We start from the raw sequence: 27,112 nt of genomic DNA, 5'->3' as shown, positions 1-27,112 counted from the left end.
TTGTGGGGGGGATTGAGTGAGAGTGGGGAAATTGACGGAACATAGGGGCGGATGAGAGAAAAGAGGGCGGAGGGAGTGAGTAAGGAAAAGAGGGAGTAAGAGTGAGACGCAGGGGAGAAATACATGTGAGGCAGGAGGGGGGAGAGTGAGTGAGTGAGAAAAAGGGGAGAGAAATACATGGGTAGAGGGTGGGAAATAGAGGAGGCTCGTGAGGTGTGAAATGAACCTAATATGTAGGGGATCCCAGAGATTTTTCGAAACACTTCAAGGGTTCCTCCAAACAAAAAAGGTTGGGAATCACTGCATTAAAAGGACGTGTGATCAGGTCAGTATCTTCTGTAGCCACGAAGGTGTCTTGATTTCAGGATTAAACACCAAATTATGTTGCCGAGTAAATCATAGGCAGTTAAAGATCTTAACCCTTTAAGTGCTCAAGGGACTGTGAAAGTCTTTGTGACTCATCCCTGTATCTAAAATCATCATACACCAACCTTATGTTGCTTGGAGCCTGAAATACACCAAAGGGAAGTTTTCTGGAAGGCAGATCTGCATAAGCCTGGAGCTATTACAAAATGGTTGATTGAAGTTAAATGTTCCCATGTAGCAAGGGCAGTGCTTAAAACCCCTGTGACACAGAATGGATGCTTTGCCTTTTGATAGTGACTAGCAAGAAATAAGACCAGATCCACTGAGGAAAATTAACTTCGGTATGTTCCCATTTTGAAATATAATCTAATGATATATCATCATCATCACCATCATCATTATCATCGTCATCATCATCATCATCTTTATCCTTTGTCAATCGACTGCTGTCTGAAGCCCTCCTTAATGATCTTTCAGGTATTGCAGTGGCAAGACTTTCTTACTTGTTGCTCCAACAAATTTTCTGATTTCATCCTCCCATTTTACTTTTGGTCGTTGTCTTGGTCTTTTCAAATCCAACTGAGTACCATCTTTGACCAATGATGATCACTTCTTCTTGTCATATGTTCAGCCCACTGCCGTTGTATTTATTCACCCATGTGTATATATATATATATATATGTTATTTTGTGAGGCTTTCTGTAGGTTCCCGCATGGTCTTAATCTGTCTTTATTTATTTATCTATTTAATTGGTCCTATAATAAATTTGTATTTTTTTTGTTCTATCTAGGCTGCGCTCCGTAGCGCAGGGCCAGCCCCAGTTCGCGCATGTGCAGTTTTGGCGATGCTGCAGCCATTACATGGGTGTGCAGGTACCAGGAAACTCGCGCATGCGCAGTGCACATCGCGCACGCGGCACCAATGCAAAAGGGTACGTGACCGAGTGTGTGGAACTGTAAATATATGTTCAGTATTCTTTGCATGCAGTAAAACTGTTATATGTACCAGCGTGGGTTTTATTGTATGGGGGTTCCTGTAACAGGGTTATCCTACATAGTAGGATCCCGTACAGGTGGAGGTGCTACCGATCAGGCCTCCTGTGAGCCGCAGGTAAAGCAGCACATACACCGTAGCTGCCATATCTCCCAGGGGGTGGGGGAACATGCGCTTGTGACAGTGTAGGGGTTAACCAGGCTCACTAATAAAGGTTCAGCCCACTTGGTAAGCCCTGATCCGTGTGTTGTGGTCCTAGAGTGTCAGCTCTTGGACCCAGATGTCCTAAATGCATTACTGTGACTGTGTGCAAATTATGCGACATTAAAGATTTATGTGTGTTTTGCCTTTCCTGGGGTGCTGGGACCAGGAGATTTCTAGGCTGTAAGTTTCAGGGTGGGTTTGCTGGAGAAAGTCTTTACAGAATGTGTTTATTTATTGGGCGTTATAGAGTTATGGGATACCCCAGGAGTTGGATTCTCAGATGCCACCAAGCACATTGGTCCGGGCAAACTCTGTCTCTGAAAACGTTCTTACGACTCACTGCCAGGATTCCTGCTGCAGCATCTTCCAGACAAGGTAAACGGGCATGAAGGGGTTAATGTATACCTGCAGTCATACAGGGTGTCCCTAGTATAAAGAGGGGTCCCTAGAATAAGGAGGGGTGCCCAGATACATGCCCAGGTACCCTGGACTTGCTATACGGGGTTCAGGGGGTGCTCCAGCTATGTGATAAAGCTGAGAGTGGTTTCTTGTGTATAAAAGTTTTTAAAGTTAGTTTCTAAAGTGCACCAAGAATAAGGCTAGTGAGGGTACGCAACATATACTCTCACTCCATCCCTGTCACCAGAACAGGGACTTAGATATTTTGTCACACAGAAGGACAGGACACCGTATATTTTATTAAAGAGTTATATTTAATAGGTATATGTACTGATAACCTGTAAATGAACTGTGGGATTTCCAAGTCATGGATTCCAAGAGACCAGATGGCTACCAAGCTTGGTGCCTATGGGTCTGTGCGGAGTCTTGACTTGAAAGCCTCAGGGATGCCAATGTGTTTGAACAGGAGGGGTACTGCAGTTCTGCCACCCTTTGCCAGAGCCCAGACTCTGTGCAGCCTGGACAGCCGGTGGGCTCATTATGCAAAGAGGCAGAGGTGCCAGGTTGGGGCATGCCCCTTTGCAGAATAAGAAAAGGTACCCACCCGGCTTTACAATACGGTGATTGGCTGGCAGGAGAATTCCCATGCTCTGATAGGCTGTAGAGGTTTGTGAATGGGACCTTGAAACCAATAAGGAGCCTTGCAGCCACTGGGGAGGGCAGATTCCAAGCTCCAAACCATCAGTGGCAAATTCTAAGATGCTCTTTACTGAATAGACGCGAGCCGGCTTCAAAGAGTTTGACTCAAGAATTCTTCTAAGTCCCATGTCTGAAGAACGTAGCAGTTGCGTCTGGCATAGCATACCGAAATTAGTTGCAGGACTTTCATGATTACCTGCCGGTCATTAGAAAGGGCTCCTACAGAGGTCATTTTGGTGAATTTAGTTTAAAGGACAAATCTATTCATTAGCCCCGTTCCCAGTAACTGTGTTAACTGTGCAAATTGTGTTACATTGGGTGTATGTCTTTTCCTGAAATAAATTACAATTTATTTTACCTCCTTGCTTTGCTCAATCAATGATCCCTGTATAAAAGGTGTTAATAAACCTGGTCTCCCATTACAGCGCTACACTTACAATGCATCTGATCTCAGACGCGCTATCAGAGAGGGTCGGAGTTCCTTAAAATCTACGGATTTCAGATGCACTATTAGAGAGGGTTGGGGTTCCTTACATTGCATCTGATCTCAGACGCACTATTAGAGAGGGTTGGGGTTCCTTACAATGCATCTGATCTCAGACGCACTATTAGAGAGTGTTGGGGTTCCTTACATTGCATCTGATCTCAGACGTGCTATTAGAGAGGGTTGGGGTTCCTTACAATGCATCTGCCATCGTGGTCTACAATACCTGCACTCCTATTGGTCAACATGATCTGCCATGCCATTGGCTGCCTGCACACCACATGGTCGCGGCAAGGAAAGACAAAAATGCTTTGCGCGCCCACACACACAAGGCGACTGGTGCCTGCCCCATAGAGGGCTGTGGTGTGTGGCACGCACGCCATAGCGCGCGCGCCGCAGTGGCCACTGAGGACCTGGCCTTAGTGTCTCCAATTACATTGCAAATCCAGTCAATGTTTGGTGAACAGTGTGCTCCCTTTTCTTAGCTATTAATATACCACAAGGGTTAGCAATGCATTTGATGACTCCTGCAAGTTAATGAATTAATTAAATCAAATTGTGAAAAGGACACTGTGTGGTTCATTAATAACAACATCTTAGAATGGCTCAATAAATAAAGGTACTGACTCTGCAGCCCTTCTTTTCCCCCTTGAGGGGAACTCTCTTGCTGTTCTTGCTCCACTTTTCCCCTCATATATTTTATTGTGGGGCACCCAGTGTCCCGGAACAATAAGCCTAGGGACCTCCTTGCTCCCGGCATTGGCTAAGCTAGCCATCTACAGTAGACCAGGAAGTAGTGTTTGGATGGCGTGTCCCCAATGAACATTGTCAAGATGTTCTGGGCACTGGTGCATTCCCATATCAGAGTCCACTGGGGGGGTTCAGTTTGCCTCCTGGTGGGTGTCAGGCGGGGGTCTCTGCTCGGTGCCCACCCATGGATTCTTTTACGTGACCTTGGGCAAAACACTTGATCTCCTTATGCCTCAGACACGAAGCATTGGGCTAGATCAACAGAACTCCGTTACTTTCTACCTATAAGGTGACTTTCACTAAATAGGTAACACGTTATTTTTCTTCTTATTAACAGGAATCCTCAAAGCTAAATGACTATCGTAGCGTTACCAGGATGAACGGGGATTATTGTAGCGTTCAGACACGTTAAAAAATACACTGCACATTGGGAGAGTTATTAGCGCATGTAAATTACTGACGCGTTATGTATTAGCGTGCCCCTAACACCGCGATCTCTAAAATGTATATTCAAACCTGATTAATCATTTTAGGAGATAAGATGTGCTGCGCTATGTACAGTTAGGGTCTAGATCCCATAAGATTCAACATCACCAACCTGCATATTGTCTTAAGGTTTACCCAAGAATCTTGCTGCTCACCCCAGTGCTTAACCTATTGTGCCCCTCAAATCATCTTCCTGTATAAATTAACTCCAGACTTAGGATGTTGGCCATAGCAATCATGTTCGAAATAGTCACTTTTAAAGCACTTAACGTCACTTATTGGCCAGTACATATTTGAAATTGAGAGGTCACTCTAAATCTTATTGCAAAAATAACAGGCTTATAAACGGTAGCATGCCTCAGCTCTCATTCATGTACATGGGAGTAAAGGCCTTCTAGGTAATGGACCTGGGGGGGGGGGGGGGTTATGAAGAGGTAATAACCTGGGAGGATTAAATGGAGGTAACGGATTTGGGGCGGGGGGGATTATAAAGAAGTAATGCATTGAGGGGGGAGGATTATAAAAAGGTAAATGGACCTGGGGAGGGGGTTATGGACATGGGGTGGGTTATTATAAGCGGGTTATGGACCTGGGGTGGGAGATAATAAGGAGGTAATGGATCTGGGGGGGGGGGCTATTATAAAGAGATAGTGGACCTGGGGGTGGGTACTGGGGATGTAGGGGGTACTGGCTTGGGGAGATGGGTAAAAAGGGGTACTAGACCTGGGAGAGCAGATGTAGGGGGTGCTGGTCCTAGGGATTGGGGTATAAGGGGGTACTGGACCTGGGGTAAAAGGAGGTACAGGCCCTGGGGTTAAAAGGGGTACTGGGCTTTGGGTAAAAGTGGGTACTGGGCCTGGGAAGCGGAGGGGATACTGGGTCAGGAAACATAGTGGGCTTACCTGGGGCCCTCGGATGGGCCTGCAGGCCTGGTGGAGGCCCGCAGAATGAGAACCTGTGGAATCCCCCTTCAAGATTTGTGCCGGACAGCAAAGGGGAGGTCTCTGCAGGAAGGGGGGGGGGGGTCTGGGGAAGGCCCTGCACAGGGGGCCTTGGGAACGGGATGCCCCTTGTTGCCTGCAGGCAATAAAGTCTAGTGTGTCTGGCAGCGGGGTCAGGGCCCTTTGACTGACCGGGCCCGGGCCAGCAGTCCCGACTGTCCCCCCCCTATCGGCGGCCCTGAACCCCGTACCAGTCGACCAAGTATGGGAGGCAGTGCCCCACCCAAAAAGAGGTGTGGCATGTAAATATTAATTCATATGTTTATTGTTAATGTTTATGTATATAGTTATATTTGTTGTTTGTTAATAATGTTAAAATTTATATATTTTATTTTTACACAATGTTACACCTGTGTAATAAAATATTATTTTAACTACTTCTGTCGCCTTCAATTTCTTGTTCTCATATGTAGGTTAATTCTGGTATACTCATACTTAATACACTCAATATTACATACAATGGTAGGCCACATAAACATATATTACATTCCCTTTAAACATTACAAATCATATTATAGTTAATCCCTTGAAAAAAAACCCCACAATTTCATAGGCATCTATTTCTGTGTTTAACCATTTATATGTTCCACTGTATATATGGTTGTATTACACATTTAATGTAAGAGTTGAATCCTACACCGAGTCCATTCATTTGGGTACCACCTAAGACCTTCCCCTTTCCCCTGTTGGCTATTTGTAGAAATAACACACTGCTCTTCACGGTTTGGAAGTAAGGGCAGCATTTGGCAGGCGCGAAATATTGTAACGTGATCACTGTGCGTTTCCCTAACTATGGAGATCCTCCGACCTCCGTTACGGGTAAGTGCTCATTTCCATATGGTTTGCATATGAATATGCCTAACTCCATTATTATAGTAGCGCTGAGCACCTTTGGGGACATGTGTTAGGGATATATCGATACGCTAAAATGCGATAACATTACATTAAAAATGTACCAACCTTCTGAGGATCTCCCCCATAGACTATAAACTCCCCGGAGCAAGAAACTGTGCCTGCAAAATTGTACCGCGCTGCCTAATGAGCGCTATATTATTATTGTGACTCACTTTGCGTCCCATTAGAAGAAAAGTGTGATATTAAGATAGAGGTATTAATTTTATTATACACAGATAGAGGTATTTATTTTATTATACACAGCTAGAGGTATTCATTTTATTATACACAGCTAGAGGTATTTATTTTATTATACACAGCTAGAGGTATTTATTTTATTAAACACAGCTAGGGGTATTTTATTATACTCAGCTAGGGGTATTTATTTTATTATACACAGCTAGGGGTATTTATTTTATTATACACAACTAGGGGTATTTTTATTTATTTATTTATTTATAAAATATTTTACCAGGAAGTAATACATTGAGAGTTACCTCTCATTTTCAAGTATGTCCTGGGCACAGAGTAAAACAAATATTACTTGGTTACAAATACAGTTACATAAATGAACAGGGTATACATTATATACAAGACATTGCATGCACAGTGAAAGAAAATATATATTATGGGCGTATGAAACAGTTACAGACCAGATTAAAATGTGAGACAGCCTTAGATTTGAAAGAACTTAAGCTGGTGGTGGATGTGAGAGTCTCTGGTAGGTTGTTCCAGTTTTGGGGTGCACGGTAGGAGAAGGAGGAACGTCCGGATACTTTGTTGAGCCTTGGGACCATGAACAGTCTTTTGGAGTCTGATCTCAGGTGATAAGTGCTGCATGTGGTAGGGATGAGGAGCTTGTTCAGGTAGCTGGGTAGCTTGCCCATAAAAAATTTAAAGGCAAGACAGGAAAGGTGAACTTTGCGCCTAGACTCTAGTGATGACCAATCTAGTTCTTTGAGCATTTCGCAGTGATGTGTGTTGTAGTTGCATTGGAGAACAAAACGACAAATTGAATTGTAGAGGGTGTCAAGTTTGCTAAGGTGTGTTTGAGGTGCCGAGCCATATACTATGTCTCCATAGTCAATAATTGGCATTAGCATCTGCTGTGCGATACGCTTTCTGACCAGGAGACTTAGGGAGGATTTGTTCCTGTAAAGTACCCCTAGTTCGGCATAGGTCTTGGTTGTCAGGGTATCAATGTGCATCCCGAATGTTAAGTGGGAGTCAAACCATAAGCCCAGGTATTTAAAACTAGTGACAGGGTTTAGGGTGGTGTTAGCGTTGGTTCTGATCAGGAGCTCAGTCACTGGAAGCTTTAAAAATTTAGTCTTGGTCCCAAATACCATTGTTACAGTCTTGTCAGTGTTTAAAAACAGTTTGTTTTGGGAAATCCAGTTTTCGAGTCTCAAAAAGTCAGACTGAAGTATGTGTTGAAGGTCAGAGAGGCATGGCTGTGTGCATATAGGATTGTGTCGTCTGCATACATGTGTATTGAGGCTTCCTTACAGGCTGTGGGAATATCATTAATGAACACTGACAAGAGTAGGGGCCCCAGAACAGAGCCTTGCGGAACACCACAGGTGATGTCCAGGGGGTTGGAGTTAGAGCCTGAGATGGACACATGTTGGGATATTCCTGATAGGTAGGACTGAAACCAGTTTAAAGCATGCTTCCCAATTCCAGAGCTCTGGAGTTTGTTAAGCAGGATAGCATGATCAACTGTGTCAAAAGCCTTTGCAAAATCTAGGAATACTGCACCAGTGAGTTGTCCCCGTTCCATTCCACACTCAATTTCATTGCAAACTTTTAGCAGGGTAGTTACGGTGGAGTGTTTGGGACGAAAGCCAGATTGGAATTGGCTAGGGAAATGTGTCTTGGTATAGAAATCGCTTAATTGGGAGTGGACACATTTTTCCATGACTTTGGATAGAATTGGGAGAAGTGAGATTGGCCTGTAGTTTGAGACAGTGTTTTTGTCCCCACTTTTGAAGATTGGGACAACTCTGGCAGTTTTCCAGGTCTTAGGGATATGGCCTGCAGACAGGATAGAGTTGACTATGGACGCAATTGGTTTGGCAATGGCTGGGGCACCAAGTCGTAGGAACCTAGATTGTAGTAAGTCAGGTCCACATTGGCTGCTTAGTTTTAGTTTGAGGAGCGCTTGTATAATCTCCTCTTCAGATACTGGGCCAAATTGAAAATTGTGGGCAGTGTTGGGAGGGGTGGGACTATAGGGGTACTCCCAGGATGAGATTCAGGTTTGTGGTTTGGGCTGCGTTTTGCTAATAAGTTAGTGGCGCACCCTACAAAGTAATCATTGAATGCATTTGCAATGTCAGTGGGGTTTGTCAGAGTAATATCCCCCTTAGTGATATTACTTGGTTGTTGATGGTTAGGAGGCTGGAATATATTGTTGATAACCTTCCAGAAGTTAGCTGGGTTTGATGTATTTTAGTGGAGATTGTCAGAGTAATATTGTGCTTTTGCATGCCTTGTTTGCCTTGTGCACATGTTCCGCAGGCATCTGTAGTGATTGAGATCCTTGGTAGTGCCAGTTACTTTGTAGCTTTTCCACAAGGTATCCCTGAGCTGGTAGAGTGCAATAAGGTCAGTTGTAACCCATGGAAGGTGGGCCCCCCGTACCCTTATTTTGCGTAGTGGAGCATGGGTATCGCAGAGTTTTAAGAACTCGGATTGGAAATAGTCGAGTGCAGAATCAGGGTCGGGAATTAAATCGATTCTGTGCCATGGGCAGTTGGTAAGGTCATCCAGAAACTGTTGTGGGTTAAAGTTTTTAAATGTTCTAGTGAGGAGAACTTTAGGGCTTTTTTGGGGCGTTTTAATTTTCCTTACACAGTACACTATTGCATGGTCACTGAAAATGTCAGGAAGGATGCCAGAGGATTGGATTCTGATGGGGTTTGAGGAGAGAATCCAGTCTAGCAAGGAATGGTTATGCGAGTTCAGGTTTATCCGTGTGGGTTGGGAAATGAGTTGCGATAGGTTAAGTGACTTGAGTTGTATCTGGATTTTGTGGTTTTTAGGGTCAAGCCAATTGAAGTTGAAATCTCCAAGAACGAGCAGATCACCAAGAAATTGGGTGAAATCAGTCAGGGATTGTAGAGGGGCTTTAGGGGGGCGGTAGATGCCAGCAAGCAAGATTGGCTTAGAAAAGGGGAGGCAGATTTTGCCAACTAGAATTTCAAAAGAGGATGGGCTTGGTGGGCAATTTAACAGTGTAAATTGTAAGGTGTCTGCAATATAAAATAACACCCCTCCTCCTCTCTTTGACCTATCTCTCCTAAAAATGGAGTATCCCTGAATGGCGATATTTGCATCAGGGGTTTTAGGGGATAGCCATGTTTCTGTAAGAATGATGGCTTTGGGTTTATGCATAAGGCACCATGCCCTTATAGTCTAACTATAACTTCTCACTTAAAAAGCTCACTTTAAATGGCTCACTATATCATGGCAATGCAGTTCCTGCTAATGCAGGAGGGTCTTAGTTATATACAGCTAAAGCAGTCACATGACCCTCCCCCTCCCCAATAAATCAGCTTGTTCCAGTTGGTCAATTAGCAGCACAGAGTTAAGAGGGGAAGAAAAAAATACACCTTTTGATATTCAAACATACTAACTTATATCAATGCTAGAGGCCAGAGTCAATCTTTTACACAGGTCTTGCACATCAGGAACATACTTTAAATGGCTCACTATATCATGGCAATGCAGTATTTATTTTATTATACACAGCTAGGGGTATTTATTTTTCAGCTGCAAACCTGGGAAAATACTGTTCAAAAAACTGCACCTCTGATTCGTCAAATTAACAAGCGTCAACTGTTTTCAGCGCAATGTGTTTTTTCTTTCATAAATCTGGTGTTGTTTTAATGTTTTGCAGCACTCATTGCAGACTATGCTCTTTCAAAAGATGTCTCACTGGGTACAATGTTATTGATGAATACAAATAGTACTTTAGTTTTTCCTCTACTCTTGCAGCAGGGAAGACACATACAACAAATAAAGCAGATAAGAACCATTTGGGTTATTCTCCTTCCTACTGTGAAACCACAGGCCCAGTTACATCCTGGGTCTTTTCATATTGAAGCTATCCTTACATCTTCTCCAGGTAGTTCACATTTCTTTCCTGCATTGGCTTCCGCTATCTCTGTTAAAGCTGCAGTTCAATCAATATCCTACATGTGTCTTTTTTTTAAATAAATCAGTTCTAGACTATAAGAAAATACTTGTAGCATTTTTTTTAAAAACAAAAAACAATTTGTAAAGACATTTTTACTGTAGTCTCATTTAACAAGCATTTTTGTAGTCACGTCGCCTTCCTCTTCTGAGATAGACTCTGGCACACTGCTTTTGCCCTCTCTCAAGCAGTGCACCAATTGTATCTACTGTAGTATCTGCCTGGTGACATGATCTTCCAACCAGAACTTTGCATCCTGGGTACTCTTTTGCAACACTAACAGTGATATAAAGCAGCAGTGCACAAACGTGTGTGCCCCCCAGGGGGGGCGGGAGAGTTTGTAGGGGTGGTGCGGGCGGTTACAGAGGCCCCACGCCGTTCCTTACGGCATTTAAATTAAATGCCGGGGGAGGCGTGATGCCTCTGTAACTCACTTGCCTGCTGCCAGCCAAGTCTTCGGCGTCGCGTCGCCATGGCAATGCAGCATCAAATGACGCCGCGGGGTCATGTGATGTCAGGCATCGCCATGGCAACACAGTGTCAAATGACGCGGTGGAGTCACATGACATGACGTCACATGGCCCGCGACGTCACTTGACGCCGAGCCATCGGGAGAGGGGGGCGCGCACGCTGCAGCTCCCAGGAAGGGGGCTGCAGCTCAAAAAGTTTGCGCACCACTAATAAGGAACCCCTTTAGTCGAATCTTCAGCGGTAGATTACAGGAGAACGAATCGATCGGCAACTTAGCTAATCACTTGTCAGTGTGCAGATTGTCTTGATGCACATATTGAATGGGGGAAAAAATTGTTTTAAAAAAACCCGGCAGCTTGAACTGCAGCTTTAAGAGGCGTCTCCGTCCACCACGCTTTCTATGAAGAATGACTTCCTTACATTTCCCCTGAGCTTCTTACCCTTCAGTTTCGGAGCATGGCCTCCTTTCCCAACATTTCTATTTCGCTGAAATATGCTTCCCCTCCTGTACCTTGTTAGTTCCCTTGATGTATTTGAACGTTTCTCAGGCCCACGAGAGGATTACCAGATCCGAGGATTCCAGCACTGAACTTCGCCCCAGCAAACTTGCTGAGCGTAGGGGTAGGGGAGGAGTGGGGGCACATTTCTTGAGTGGGGGGAACTGGATACTGAACTGCTAGTGTAGGTCCCATCAGTGCTCCACTTGCACTTGCCACAGAAGGGAGGTGAAGTATATTCCCCTCTCTAGGCTTGCCCTGATCAGACACTCCTCAACCCTATTCTTTCTATGCTGTACATATCGAAATCCTTTAGTCATTCATGGAAACTTTGATGACGTAGACCATGCATATCACATGGTAAATCTTTGCTAAAGAGGTCCTTTATTTTGGAAAAAATATTAACCTATAATTAACCTCTCCAGTACCCTAATGATGTCATGTACGTCATGGCACTTGCCCGTTTTGCTAAGACTGACCACTCCAATGAAGCAACCAGCCCAAATGAAACTGAGGTGGAGCCCTCTCTTCTGCCATGTCTGGCATCTGGGGCATGGCATCGTCATGAGATCTCTCCCAGTTCTGCCAGAGGATGCTTAACAAACTACCTAATTTACTAAGCTCTCATTTTATTGAGTATTGAGGGGGACAATTTACTAACCAGACGTTGTATAATTTCCCTGTGGTTCGCCCTTCTGCGGCACACCCTCTGGCAAAGCAGAACATGTCATTGTAAAGATGCAGGAATTCCCTCACTAAACTGTACTTGCCAAACACAAGAAGAATTCTCAGCAATTTGCCAACTCACCACCAGCATCTGCTTTCTCAATTAGTCAAAATTTCCCTTCAAATTTTGTTTTCTTTTTGTGTGTCTTTTTCCAGTCTTCAGGACATTCCCTGCAGAGGTGGGAAAAGCCTTATTATGCCGCTGGGTAATGACCTAAGGTACTGTAGATATGATACACATGGCCCCCTTACTTTCTCAGTCCCTGAAACATTTATGCCTGCACTGTTCACAACGTACAAAATTTAGGAAGCTGGAACCGATTGATAATTGTGGGCGGATTGAGGAACGTGTGGACTAGCCCTGGAGTCGTTTTAAACTGGTTACGTTTACCTCCTAATTAATTCAAGTTTTTTTCCCCCAGGCCACTCGCTAATAAAGAGATTCTTCCATCCTTTGTAATTATATGGTTTCCGTCTCTTGCAATCATTTTATTTTGCATTATTTCAAAATAATAATAAGAGAAAAAAAACCAGACCTACTGAATTATGCTTTCTTAATACTGCACCCTTTTTATGCCGTTGGGACACATGTTGCTGGCTGTTTACTAAAGTTTGCACTACAGTATATATTTTATCAAAGAAAAGTAATCTCATTGAGATCCATGGTTGTTTATTGTCCCAGTTTTGCATCTGGGAGAATTTGACACATAACCCCATACACAAGGTGGCGAGTAAAAAAGTGACAAAAACCCTCCACTATGCAGTGTATAGCAAATAAGCACCACTTGTGAGCACATTCACATGTCTCGGACAGGTCCACAAACCTGTCTCACCATTATCTCCCAGCATACAGTGCTGCCACTGCAGCCAGGTATTCTGGGTAATGACATGCTAATCACAGGGTGTCACTTTTTCCTTCTAAGGCTAAGGCCCTGGTCTCTCCGCTGTAACACGCACCCGCGCTTTGGCGGCGCGTTCAGCCGATTCCCTGGTCTGCAGCTCACTGCAGGAGGAGAGACCGGGGGGGGCGTGGCGGAGGAGTGACGGGGGCGCGGCCATGACGTCACCCGGCAGGTTCGCCCTCATTGGCTGAACCGCCGGGGGGCGTGCCTAATCGCTCGACGCGAGTCCTGCTCTCAATTCTATTGAGAGCAGGAATAGCTCTCGCGCGATCGCTGCGGCCCTCCCTCGCAGCGGGCCCGGCGCTATTGCGGGGAGAGCTCTCGTGCGTGGCGGACGCTGTAGTAGGCAGCGGGGGCAAGGCCTTATCCATTTTAACATGGAACCCATTGCCTATAAGCGTATGCCTGTCGTATTACACTGTTTCTTTCCAGCACAACCTGGGTTAAAGAAGTGCATGGCAAGTAAACCTACTCACAGACCGCTGTTTCAACCTTTTGTAGCTCATAAGTGAAGGTGGTTACTCCCTGTGAGTGCATGTCATTACCCAGAATTCCTGGCTGCAGTGGAAACATTGTATGCTGAGAGATGATGGGGAAAGACAGGTTTGTGAACCTGTCTCAGACACGTGAATATGCTTCTAAGTGGTATATTTCTTTTCTGTACTAATACTTTCAGGTTGTCCTATAGCTGTCAGTATGCAGTAGAACATTTGTCCTTTGCAATTAAAATCATGTATGTGGCATAAGTAAAGTTGGGTCCAGCTGCCCTTTAAATAATTTGTTCAGTACCGTTAATTCAAATTTACACATTAATGCAAAATTGAAATGTGAACAAGAAAATAAAAAATAAATAGAATAATAGCAGCCCTTTATTGGTGAATAGGTCGGAGAAAGAACATAGGTTTTGTATTAAACTCGGTCGTTTACAAATTCTAAAAGTGGTGCAAATCCCCAAATTGTTTGAAATGTTGCTGACTTTTCACAAGGTGTGCTAAATTCCTTTCATTTTGTAGATGTTCTGTGTGTGTGTTTGCGGCAGTACGTTCTTAAGTGCATGCAAATGACCAAAAGGTAAGAGCAATTAAGAACTATTAATTACAAATTATAATAAAGATGGGGTTCGCTGATATAGGCAAAAGCAAACTTCTTAGATTGCTTCAATTGACTATCAGGATGATAAATTGTACCCAGGGAAATGTAAAAAAAAAACAGTTAAAAAGAAAAACATTGGCCAGGCCCCTTCAATTAGAACATTAATATATAACCCCTATTGTCTTCCGGCTGACAAACTGCAGGATTGGTGCAAAAAAGCAACACACGATTTATCTACAGTAAGAGAAAGCCCTAACTCTTATGGAAAGCAATGAGATATTCTTGTTGAGTTTTTTTTCACTTCAGTTTGCAGCCAGGTGATGCAGCCAGGTGATGCTCTCAGTGAGATAGAAGGAACGAGGGACTTCTGCCTCCAACACTTGGGCTAAGGCCCCGTTGCACGCGTCCGCACGGCTGTCTTGCTTGCCGGCGGCGCGTGCAACTCACTGCACCGTGATCTGCGGTCTGCAGGAAACTTTTTTCGTAGTGGGGGGGGGGGGGGGGGGGGGTGGCCACACGTGTCGGGGGGCATGGCCATGACGGGGGGCGGGGCCAAAACCAAAACAAAGCAGGGCTCACAGCTGGCTTGCCATTGGTTGATGGGAGCCAGTCTATGATTGGCCCCTTCGCGTACCATGTGACGCGTTGCCGCACACGAACACCATTCTCTTGTATCCCGTGCTGGCTGACGCATCACAGTACATCGTCAGTTGGCAGTGAGGAGGGACTGGGACCGGATCGTGAGTTTAAACCGCAATGGTAAGTTGCGCTCACGCCGCCGCCCACGCCACCGGGGCGCAGCGGGTCCCAGCCCTTAGGTGTCAGAGAGGAACTGGAGTGGGTCTTTGTAAAAGAGAAATCTATTGTAGGACTCAAGTGAAGTAATGGCAATGGCATGTTTATTGGGCAAATGTGGCTGAGTCACATCATTTTTTTTTATTCAAGTATAAGTTTACAGCATCTTTTATCCTTTTAATGTCCCCATGGTAACCAAACGCATACGATCTTTACCTAATCTCTGTTGTGATAAGGCTGTTTGTAAAATGAAATATATACAGGCACATTGTCTATCCGGACTGTTTTTCCTTTGTTGTTTTGTTTAATCTAATTATACTGCCATCGTTATTAGCCAAAGACTAACGGAAGAAGAATAATAATTACCAGATAGGATTAGAATGACACCAGCATGAGATAAATAGAAACTCGTTCGTTTTTAACACAGGAAGCTAATAAGTCCAACATTTTCTTTAACCCTGTGTGTGCCGGAGGGGTCGTGGTGCCTCCGGCACAGTGTGATCACATGACATTTTGGAGGAAGCGCCCTGCGCTCCATGGAACGCGATCTAAGCTAAAAAATAATATGAAAACGCCCTCGCTGGCCATGACGTAGTGACAATGTTCTGGGGCACCCAAAGGGCGAAACTAAATGGAAAAGAATCCAATTGCATTGATAAGTTGTTGATGAAAAACAAGGTATTTCTTGTCTGCTAAGCGGAACTGCCTCTTTACAGTTAAGAACTGCCAAGATATCCTGTGCCTGGCGGGCGGATCTAAGCCCCTTTGGTGAAACAAATTTTTTTTTTTAATACTTTAGGTTGTGGCAAAGTTTGATTTAAAGCAACAACATACCATTCATAAACACACAAAAACCCACGTGTGTGTGTGTGTGTGTGTGCGCGCGCCATACCATTCATAAACAAACAAAAACCCACGTGTGTGTGTGTGCGCGCGCGCCATACCATTCATAAACACACAAAAACCCAGCAAGCTCAAGAAACACCAAAACGAGAGAGAGAGAGAGAGAGAGAGAGAGAGAGAGAGAGAGAGAGAGAGAGAGAGAGAGAGAGAGAGAGAGAGAGAGAGAGAGAGAGAGAGAGAGAGAGAGAGAGAGAGAGAGAGAGAGAGAGAGAGAGAGAGAGAGAGAGAGAGAGAGAGAGAGAGAGAGTTGCCATACAATTCATGCCTTTCATATGGCAGATTAACCCCTTCAGTGGTAGAGAGGCCCTGACGAATACCTTCAGCAGAACCATGTGAGCTTGGTTGCTGCAAACCATTGTTGCCAATAAAACCAATAAAAGGTATCATCATACTAATTAATTGCCTCTTGATTTTTTTTTTTTTTTAACATGTAACACTTATTTTTTCTCCTCTTTAAAACAGGACAGTCTCCACGAGCTGTGCCTGTTGATTATTTCCCTTGGACGCCTAGCATAGCACGTGTGTCGGAATGTGAGAGTCACCAATGTGTTGGATTCTGTTGGGTTGCTTGGTGTTTGCTGCCCCCCTCTGGACGATGTTAGATGTTCTGCTTTCCTGTCCACATACACAGTATGGAAGAAAAAAACTCACTGTGGCACTCCAGTCTTAAATAAAAAATAAAAGATACATTTATTGAAACTGCTTCAATGTTTCGTGTATTACTTACACCTTCAACTTCACTGGTCCTGATGAAGGTGTAAGTAATGCACCGAAACGTTGACACGGTTTCATAAGCTTATAATGGTCCATGTTAAAATGGATAAGAAGTAAAGAGTGACGCACTGTGCTCATTTGCATGTCATTACCCAGAATCCTTGGGTGCAGCGGAAGCACTGTTTGCTAATGGGGAAAGACAAGGTTGCAGACCTGTCTGAGACATGCAACTGCACCACAAGCGCTATTTTTAATTACGGTACACCGTTTCAACAAATGTATCTTTTATTTTTAAGACTGGGGTGCCAGTGACTTTTTTTATATATGGATTGCACACAGATGCGGTGTCTGTTTAGCACCCAGCAAATTTTGAGCAGCCATGTTTTGCTGCTTGCGTATAACCAGGTGTACAGACCTCAGTCTACCTATTCTTCAGGTTTCCTGTCCAACTGAACACTATGCTGGACAGACAATCAGGGAGAAACCCAGGCTGATTTTAGTTCTAAACCAACATTTCATGCTCTTCAGACGTTCTCACAGCACATTTTTCTGCCATCCTCTGCATTCTGGGCATTGCAATCCCCTATCTATCCTGAAGATTCATAACCATTTGCTACTAAGCCACACTCTTTAGACCTGTGTGGAATATACTAATAGAATGGGAAATTTCGCCTGCGTTTGTGTGTGGTAAGAGGTGACTTGCCAAAGGGATTTAATGAAATAGCTTCTTGTGGACACGGGAAAATTGGATATTAATGAAAAAATAGTTGGGGTTGATTTGCTGTATTAAAAAGGATGTTTTTTCTCTATATCATAGGTTTGTGGTTTCTGGTTTTATTATATGAGTCAAAGCTGAAATGTTAAGATTTGGACATCGTCATAAAAATTCATGGAGGAGATGAGAATTACAATTCTGATAGGAAAATGCCTTAATATTTCAGTTTAAGGTAGAACACAAGCAGGCGTGGCCAACTCCTGTCCACCAGGGCCACCAACAGGTCAGATTTTCAGGATATCGCTGCTTCAGCACAGGTGGCTCAATCAGTGGCACAGTCATTAGGACTGATTGAGCCACCTGTGCTGAAGCAGGGATATTTTTTAAACCAGACCTGTTGGTGGCCCTTGAGGACTGGAGTTGGCCATCCCTGCCCTGGTGTCTTACTACCATATTAATCCTACAAGCACATATATTGCACACATGCAAACACGCAGATAAATATTCATCACATTAAATTCATTTATGTCCCTGTTGCATTTATCCAGAGAGAAGCAAGAAACAATATTTTTACATATTTTCTGTGTTTCAAAAGATACCATATTTGCCATTTTGACTTTTTAATGTGTTAAATGTAAGACTTCGCGATTAAAGGGCCTGATATGTAACAGGATAGAGAAGGTGTCTTTTCAGTTCCCCTGCAAGAAACACCAAATGAACCTTATTGGAATTTTAGAGGACAGGTAGAAATAGGATTATTATTGCTGTGTTTGGAGATAAAGGATATAAAGTCACTTAGCACAATAACACACAGGCTAACTTTGTCAAACCATCTTCATAGAAAAAGAATGGGTTCTATTAAGGGTCAGGGAAGAGCAAGAAGCCAGAAAAAATGCTGTCTGCCCCTTCGGTTCCCAGCAAGAAATTCTTATCTGTTGGCTCCAGCCATACAGCCTCATCTTTTTGTAGTTGGAGAACCACTCCCCCAGTGGTCACCTGGAAGATATTGTAGACTTGATCACAGAAGGTAGCTACCTTGCTGCCCTTAGCTATGCCCTTCATGATATTTATACACAGATGGCCCCTTGAGGTAGCATGATAGGTGAAATAATAGATGCCAGGTATCTGACACGTGAATTTCCCGATTTTTGACTCGTAGTGGTCATTTTCATTGGTAATGACTCGATCAAAACGAATAGGCTGATCCTTTCTGGGGTGCGAAGAGGATAGTCTTCGTGCGGAGAAGGCGGACTTAAGGCTGGTCTTGTAGTCTCCTGATTCACCTTTTGGACCCTTTGGACCAGGCTGCCCTGACAGACCAGGGGGGCCCATTGGCCCTTTTGGCCCAACTTTCCCAGGATTACCCGGCTGTCCTGGATCACCCATCTGCCCATTTTCGCTCCAGCCTTCAAATACACCTGGAGAACCTGACAAAAAAAAGCCAAATTAAACGGTTGAAAAAATTCTTGACAAGAAGGAACTGCATTTTCTTTAAACAAATAGCTTTAGGAACAAGTATTATCATCATTACACGCATTGTGCTGCTCAGCCACTGTGGTTTTAGGCTGATTGGCATATCCCAGTGATGAGATGACAATTCCTTCACATTGGGATGATGGTTAACTTCTTACCTACATCTCCTTTTGTTCCATGTGGCCCATCTTTACCATTTGGCCCTGGAGCTCCTGGAATACCTGGTAAACCTGGCATGGTATAAGGGCCTTTGCAGCTCTGTGACTTGGCTAGTGGAATAACCATGAGGAGCATCAACAGCCTGGCTGCCATTTGCCAGGTTTTCATTTGGGGTTCTGTTCAGAAAAGGCCTCTCTCTGGAAAGTTACACAAATAAGGTTAATTAGCATTTATTGTTCTTTTGGACGACCGTTTATCTTCAGATGTGCCCTAGATTGCAAAGAAATTCCTTTTTTGGCTCCTTCAACAACTAGCAACTAAAGCCCAGATCCACAAAAGGGTGCTGAGGCCGGCTAAATCGTAGCACCATTTTGTGGTTCCGTGCCTACGTCTCAACGCCTCCATTTTAGATGCTGTAAGTTACCTAGTGCAGTGCTACAAGTGTTTTTCAGCTCTTGAATGTTTTAGTCCACAGCGCTAACAGGATGCAGAATTGCACATGTCTATTTGTGCTAAGACTAACTGAATGTAAGAAATTAGGACGTGCCTAATATGAATTGCTTTTGTTTATATATTTTTGAGCTGAACACAAAACAGTCACAAAAATGCAGAACAGTAACAAAAACTATGTAAAAACAGTGCAAACAATGTCCAAGAAATTCTGCAACAGATGCACAGTTAATATTAAAAAAAAAAAAAACTCCAATGCTTGATCACAAAATAAATATGGGAAAAAAAGCAGTTTTGAAGCAAAAGTCTATTTCTGAAAGGTTCAGAATTATTTTGGTCCCGACCCACTCAAATATTCATGCTACGTTGGGAAATTAATTTATACACTTTACATAAGCCACTTTTTAGCTTAAGAAATTAGAAGTAGAGAATGAATAGTATGGCGGGCTCATTATTTTCTTCTTAATACAAGGTTGTTGTATACTAGCGCTGAAGGGGTGACATGCCCTGCCTTAAAGAACACAAGGGTATTGCCAGAACTTCCCCGGCATGCCTGGGAATGCTAACATTTAAAGAGCCACTTAGCGAAATTGTTTTAAACAGGCTCATTTGTCAATAAACATAACATCTCCAACCTGAGAATAAGCATGTGTCAGTTCAGAAAATAGTGGAACCTGAGGGAGATCCTGTTATGTCCTACAATTACAAACATCTGACATGCTAAAACTGTGTGTCTTCTACAAGATATTTCCATTGCAAGTGAGAGTTTGCAACAGGAAAACAATAACAATTTGGCATTATGGTGTCATAGACTTAGTAAAAGCAATGGACAGGTGTGCCAAATTCTATGATGTGTTATGCTAAACATACTCATATATTTAAGTGACCATTATTATATGTATTTGAAAGCTAAATCTATGCTCTAGTTTCTCACTCGCATTCCTTCAATGAAAGTGAAGAGATATTTGAATGCAAGGCTCAAGGATGGAAATGAAGGAGTATGAGGGTGTACATGTAGTATTAATGGAATTATTCTTATCTCAAAGACAGGGGCTTTGATGATGTTGAGACTTTCATGTGACTGAGACTGGACATCATCGGTTCTTTCAATGTAATGTTCCAGTTTCTATATTGGTTCTGGACATTTTCGTAGGGCTAACATATAAAATAAATGACATTATAATTTTACATTATAATTACATTATTATGTAGGGGGAAATGTCAGTGCTACTGGGCATTTTGTGATGCTATTTACCACAATACATATGCATTATCATTGAATCATATGAAACATGGTGAAAATCCATTGCTACAAATAAAACAGCTGATATCTGTGTATAGCACTCATGTTTTTTTCATTCAAATGTATCATCAAATTCTTAAAAATACAGTATTTTCACTGCAGAATTAGAGCATTATTTGTTGGAAATATGCAAATGTAACAAGGAGCGACATTTTTACGAGAATAAATTTGGTTTATATCGCAAGTTACTGGTTCAAGGTCACTGGCTCTTGTCCCGAGCTCTCCATCTTAGACAGAAGATGCCGTTAACATTATGTCACAGCTTCACCCTCTTATCTCTCATATGTTACCAGCTCCCTGCCACATCTGCATCAGCAAGACTCGGTTTCCACTATCTACCTAAATCCAAATCTGAACATTTTCCTACCAACCAGGAAGACCAGAGATGTACGTTTCTGTCAATGATAAGTGTCACATTTCCCCTGAAGCATTTGTCTCTTACCTTCCTTTCTCCTCTAGATCTAGGTGGAAAAACAAGGCTTTGGGGATATCTTCGCCTGCCTTTTGCCATCGATGCCCATTGCACAATTGCAGGCCAGCAGAAAGGAGAAGTTGAAGGAGAAGTTGCTGTATTGGTACAAAGGAAATAAAACAACCACTTGATGCATGTCCCTGTTTTCACACATTTGGCACTTATTATTTTTTGCATTTTGGTGGTTTCATATCCTGCTTTTTCTTCGCCACCCATCTCAGATTACATTTACTGAGCTCATCATCAAGTTGCGCAAAACAAGAAAAACGTGAAAAATTAACCGTGTGTTGGACGTGCGAGATACGCAATGGGGTGAGAGTAACATTTCGTATTAGAATGGAAATGTTGAAGTGCACTATATAGTGCTATAGAGATTCTAGACATTATTAACACACCCGTTCCGTGTAAAACAGTGATTTTCATTCAAATAATGAAGTCTGCCCTATTCATGACGTCTGATGCTCAAAGTTATAAATGCCCAAGGAACAAGTTAAGAATTGAAATACCAAACTGCTATTATAACTAGAAAGATTATACTGTATGACACCTATTCGTTTAAAACAGCTCAGCATCTCTAATTCCTGTACACTGTTTGTACACAATGCATATACATTGTAGAAAAAGAATTCCGGTTGTCATGCAAATGATCATCATTATTATTAATGCGGTGTTCATTCTCTTTGGCGTGATTGATATAATAATAATTGTTTGTTCTTGTATAGCGCTGCTAGTTTTACACAGCGCTTTACAGAGACAGTTTTGCAGACACAGTCCCTGCCCTGTAGAGCTTACAATCTATGTTTGTTGGTGCCTGAGGCACAGGGAGATAAAATGACTTGCCCAAGCTCACACAGAGAATTGAACCAGGTTCCCCTGCTTCAAACTCAGTGCCAGTCAGTGTCGTTACTCACTGAACCACTCCTTTTCTCATATATATCACTGTCCATATATTTGTTCATATTTTCAGAATAGTTAATGCTTTTTTCAACATTTCTGACAGTTTTATGGAGCGCTTAGTTAAAACCATCACGATTTTAATTTATGTTTTTATGTGACTTTTTGACTGCACTGAAACATGATAGAATGACGCTTTAATATATTGTTTACTTGTCTCTAGTTTACCCTTTAAACCACAGTTACTAGAAACAGTGATTCACAACCTTTTATGCCTCATTCTGTGGAAAATCTCAGACAGCATTACTTGCACATCAAAGCTGTGGATGAGTGACAAGGCAGCACAGGCTGTGTGCAGGTTAAGAGACTGATGGGAATAGTCACATGAATAAGAGTTCAACCAGCTAAAACTAACCACAGAATAACTTGCAGAATGAGGTATAAACCTTGAAATTTTGTGAATCACTATTTGTGCACAAAGTAAATGTAAAGTTATGGTTTGTTATGCGTAACCAGTGGCCAGAGTAACTTCTCACTCTACAGAGAGCTCCTTTCTAATTTATATGTGGGTTATTTGATTAACATGTTTCGGATGGCTATTGAAGAGGTACATTTTGTCTCTTGGGGAGCTTACTACCGGTATGGTCTCGTAACTCTTGTTGTAAGACATACACCCACTGGCCCACTCATAGCCGATTGTACAGACCCCATTGCAGACCTCACAGACTGAGGCTATTTGGGGGTAAGTGGCTGGAGAGAGCCAGATACCCTGCAATGGTGGTTGATAGGGGACAGAGGGAATAGCGTGAAGACCATTTAATGCTTTCATTGTCTGCAAATGTACCTATTGCAGTGGCCTACCTACAGTAATTGCCATTTGTCAAGAATGGAGAATTGAAGGGCTTAATGCAATGCATCAAGAAACAGTTTCATGTGAATCAAGCTCACAAAGTGGATCTTTTGTCAGGATTCACTAAGCTCCAATAAAGGTTATCGGTCAAAGCTAGTTACCCTCGTATGGCAGTTAATACTGGCCGAGCGCTGCTAGCCCTTATCTGAGCTTAGTCAATTCCCCTGTTTGTGTATTTTGTGTAATGTTTAATTTACAACATGTGTTCCCTAACATCAATATATCATGTTTTTTTTTTTTTTTTAAATAAGTACTTTTTTTTTGTGGCATCTGCAAGTTATTTGGGGAGTATATATTGCTATATATGTTACCACACACAACTATTATCAATGTGGAAGAGATAGGGGAGATTTTTTCCAGTGCCAATGTCTTCATCTCTTGCTATCACTTACACTTATTCCATGTGATTGACACATCAGTGCAAATAATAGTAAGACTCTTTATCTGAAATAATATTGTTTACAGCACAACTGCTTATTGCAAACCCCCTGCCCCCACCAAATTACTTCAATCAAAGACAAGACGACCAAGAGAGACATGTCAGCAACATGTGGTCAGGGTAGGTCAAGTATGTCAAATCATTTTGCATGACCACAGCAATTAAGTATTTATTTACAAAATGTTTTATCAGGAAGTAATACATTGAGAGTTACCTCTCATTTTCAAGTATGTCCTGGGCACAGAGTTAAGATAACAAATAATACATGGTTACAAATACAGTTCCATAAGTGAACAGGGTATACATTATATACAAGACATTGCATGCACAGTTAAAGATAATCTATTATAGGTGTATGTAACAGTTCCAGACCAGGTTAAATGTGAGACAGCTTTAGTTTTGAAAGAACTTAAACTTGTAGTGGATGTGAGAGTCTCCGGTAGGTTGTTCCAGTTTTGGGGTGCACGGTAAGAGAAGGAGGAGCGGCTGGATACTCTGCTGAGCCTTGGGACCATGAACAGTCTTTTGGAGTCAGATCTCAGATGATAAGTGCTGCATGTGGTAGAGCAGACAATGATGGTAATGTGCAATATATTTTGGGGGAAAAGGATGAAACTGCAAGTTTGCAGGACACATTGATTGTTTCAGTCCTGGTCTTGACATTTTCTTACCTTGGTGGAGGCATTTTGTAAATTGTGATCTACAGTATGAGGACGTAGATGTCCTAACACAAAGGTTGAAGTCTTGGACGAACCTATGATGCAGACATGATTGTTAAGCATGTGTCTGTTCACCTCTATAGATGGAGTAATGCTAAATTCTATTCATCTTTTAGAAGGCAGTTCTCACAACAATTAATTACAAGACATTGTGGATTGCCAGTAATTATATGAGTAATCTGTTAGATCGATAGAAATATGATAGCAAAGTAGCTAGAGTCAACAAAATAATAATATTAAGCGAAATAAAGTGTTAATGTAGTGTTATATTATTCATGTCTTTGCTCACTTCCCAGCCCCTGGTTAAATCCTTAATCCCTTTTCGGCGGAAAGAAAAAACTGTGATCGTTAATTTAAGCCTAACCAGTGTTTTCTTATTATCAGAACAAAAGACCTTCCTTGTTTCACATACTGTTTTGTCTTGAAATGCTAATTTAATTAACTTTTTTTTTTTTTTGATTAAAAAATACAGGGCGTTTTGTTTAATCTCAGAGACAAGGTCAGGGTGACGTGATTGGATATGCCAACAGACCTCCTCACTAACTAATGCCATGTGCTCGGGGCTAGGAAAATATACATAAGGATCAGCGTTAAAGGGTTATTTATCAAGGGCCGCTAAAGGCACAAAAAAAAAAAAGGCAAGCAAAATACTCGAGATTGTCAAGAACGGCGATGATCTCATAATTTTTCAAATGCTATATCATGTGCAGTGTGTGGCACTGGGCTGCTAATTCCTAATTATATGTAAGTGATTAATAATAGGAGAGCTGTGTGAAGATTTTGAGATCATCCCCTAGCTAAGTAATTAATACTGAGGAGTGTAACGAAGCATATGTTTTTGAGTTTGTTGTGATGGACGTCTGCTGGCTTCACAAGTGAAGTGATGCTGGGTAAAAGCCCTGCACGCGGCTTCCTGCCCAGTGCCCCGTGAGGGGGGCGCAAAAGAGCGCGTTACAAAAAGTCACGTGCTATAATAAAAAAAAAGCCATCCACAGGGAAGTCATTCACTAAATCAGTGTATATGATAGTAATAATTAATCTTTCCCTGTATAACACTGGCAGTATATGCAATGCTGTACATCATTTTTTTTGCTGGCACAGGTCCCTGCCCTGTAGAGCTTACAATCTAATTTTTTTGGGTGCATGAGGCACAGGGAGCCGAGGGGAGTTGGCCAAAGGCACAAGGAGCTGAGACCAGGATTTGAACCAGGCTGCCCTGCTTCAAACTCAGTGTCAATTGTTTTCAGAGCCAGGGTCTTCACTCACTGAGCCCTGTGGCACGTTATATGCCATTCAACTGATGTCCCCCTGTAACAGCTACTGCACTGATTTACTGATGCTAAATCTATGCAAAGTGCACACTATGTTCACTGTGTTTCAGTTGCAGGCCTTTGCACTGAGTTATATCAGCAATCTTACTTTTTTAGCACTTTTGCAGCTGTGGGTGTCAGTGTTGGGTGGCAGCATAGTGAATAATGCAGCGATTAGAGATGGACAAAACCGCCCACATCCGTTTCCCGGATTTTCTCACATTTTCACCACCCCCGAGATCCGTTTCGTGGTGAAAAATCCATGGACAGATTTGGTCATTTTTAATCTGCGCGGATTCATCACAGTCGGCCGTTGGATACAATCCGTGGATTAAATTCTACAAATCCGCCCATCGGTTACGTAATCCGTGGAGTGAATAGGTAATATTAATAAAAAATCCGGGAAAATGTGAATCGCCCTTTTTGAGACTGTTCCGCTGAAATTCGCGGACCAAAGGAATCGGCGGATCCCTTGCAGATCTAAATCTGCCCCCAAAAGTGCCCATCTCTAGCAGTGATCTATCTATGTAGTAGACGTTACTGTAGCGGCAACGTTTAAAAAGTGCCTGACTTTGCAATGCATGCAATAATATCTTCTATATCTGTATCTATCTGTATCTATCTATTTATCCATCTATCTATCGTCTCTTTTCTCTCTATTCTTAGATCTGGGAGATGCAGGTCTATGTACTTGTTTTAGGCGTTTTACTGACCAAATGTGGTGAGTATTTCCCATTTGTAAGACTGCAGAAGTAGTGTTCCAGACGACAACTAGTTCAATAGTTTTGTTTTAGAGTAGTACTTGAATCATTGCAGTTTTACACATAAGTGAGAAAAACGCAGAGTACCCATTTTGGGTGGGAGACAATTAACTCTGAAATAAACGTTCATTCTCTATGAGTTGCATAGATTTGGAGTTTAGGCTCGTTGATTTTTAGCATCAGCGATCTTGTAAACTTCAGAGGAGTCTCAGTGATAAAATCAGTACTTCTCCATCAACCTTCACAGTGCCCTAAAGATATGCCGGGTCCAGCGTGTGCCCTGGCACCCCGAGGCCTTATCGTGTATTAGGTATTGTAGGGGCTGATCCAATGGAGGGGCCAGCCTGATCCAAACAGAAGCGGTGCCTGGGCAAGTCATGAGAACGCTCCAGGAGCAATCGCCATGTAGAAGTGTTGGAGGTCGTGTGCCACTCTGGTGCTGACAGACGCACCCGGCACGGTAAGGGTTAAAATGTCATTTTTGGACAAGAACGTCTAAGTCTCGCTGATTTTGTTCCAAATCTGTTTATGATATTTCTCTTTCTTAAAGCTGAAGACCAAGCAATATCCTACGTGTTTTTTTTAAATAAATCAGTTCTGTACTATGAGAAAATACTTGTACTGTAGCAATTTTTAAACAACTCTGAATGACATTTTAAATGTATCATAATGTAACCAGCCTTTTTTGCTTCTATAGCAACCATTTACAAAGTCACAGATACTGAGTCAATACTCCTCTGCAGCTATTTAGTGAACCCCCGAGCCGAATCTTGGCCGATCGATCGGCAATATAGCTAATTAATATCATTGTGTAGATTGTATTGATACACATATTAAAGGGGGGGAAACTATGCCCACTATATAAATATTCTAAAATCTAGACATTTAAGTGAATGAAAAAAGAAGCTTATTTTATACATAGATGGAAG

The 27,112-nt window shown here is 42.6% G+C and overlaps 1 protein-coding gene across 1 annotated transcript; it reads right to left on the bottom strand.

The window, feature by feature from the left end:
• Positions 1-17,791: 17,791 nt before the first annotated feature.
• On the bottom strand, positions 17,792-21,303 carry C1QB (complement C1q B chain). The gene is made up of 3 exons (XM_075605789.1): positions 21,121-21,303; positions 18,925-19,122; positions 17,792-18,720 (listed from the first exon to the last, which is right to left on the bottom strand). The coding sequence occupies exons 2-3, from the start codon at positions 19,091-19,093 to the stop codon at positions 18,152-18,154; spliced, it is 738 nt and encodes a 245-aa protein (XP_075461904.1). The 5' UTR covers positions 19,094-19,122; positions 21,121-21,303; the 3' UTR covers positions 17,792-18,151.
• Positions 21,304-27,112: the final 5,809 nt, after the last annotated feature.

The sequence above is a fragment of the Ascaphus truei genome, chromosome 6, assembly GCF_040206685.1.
Source record: "Ascaphus truei isolate aAscTru1 chromosome 6, aAscTru1.hap1, whole genome shotgun sequence".
Classification (NCBI taxonomy): domain Eukaryota; kingdom Metazoa; phylum Chordata; class Amphibia; order Anura; family Ascaphidae; genus Ascaphus; species Ascaphus truei.
Note: the sequence above shows the minus strand (reverse complement) of the source record. Positions and strands in the feature narration are given on the sequence as shown.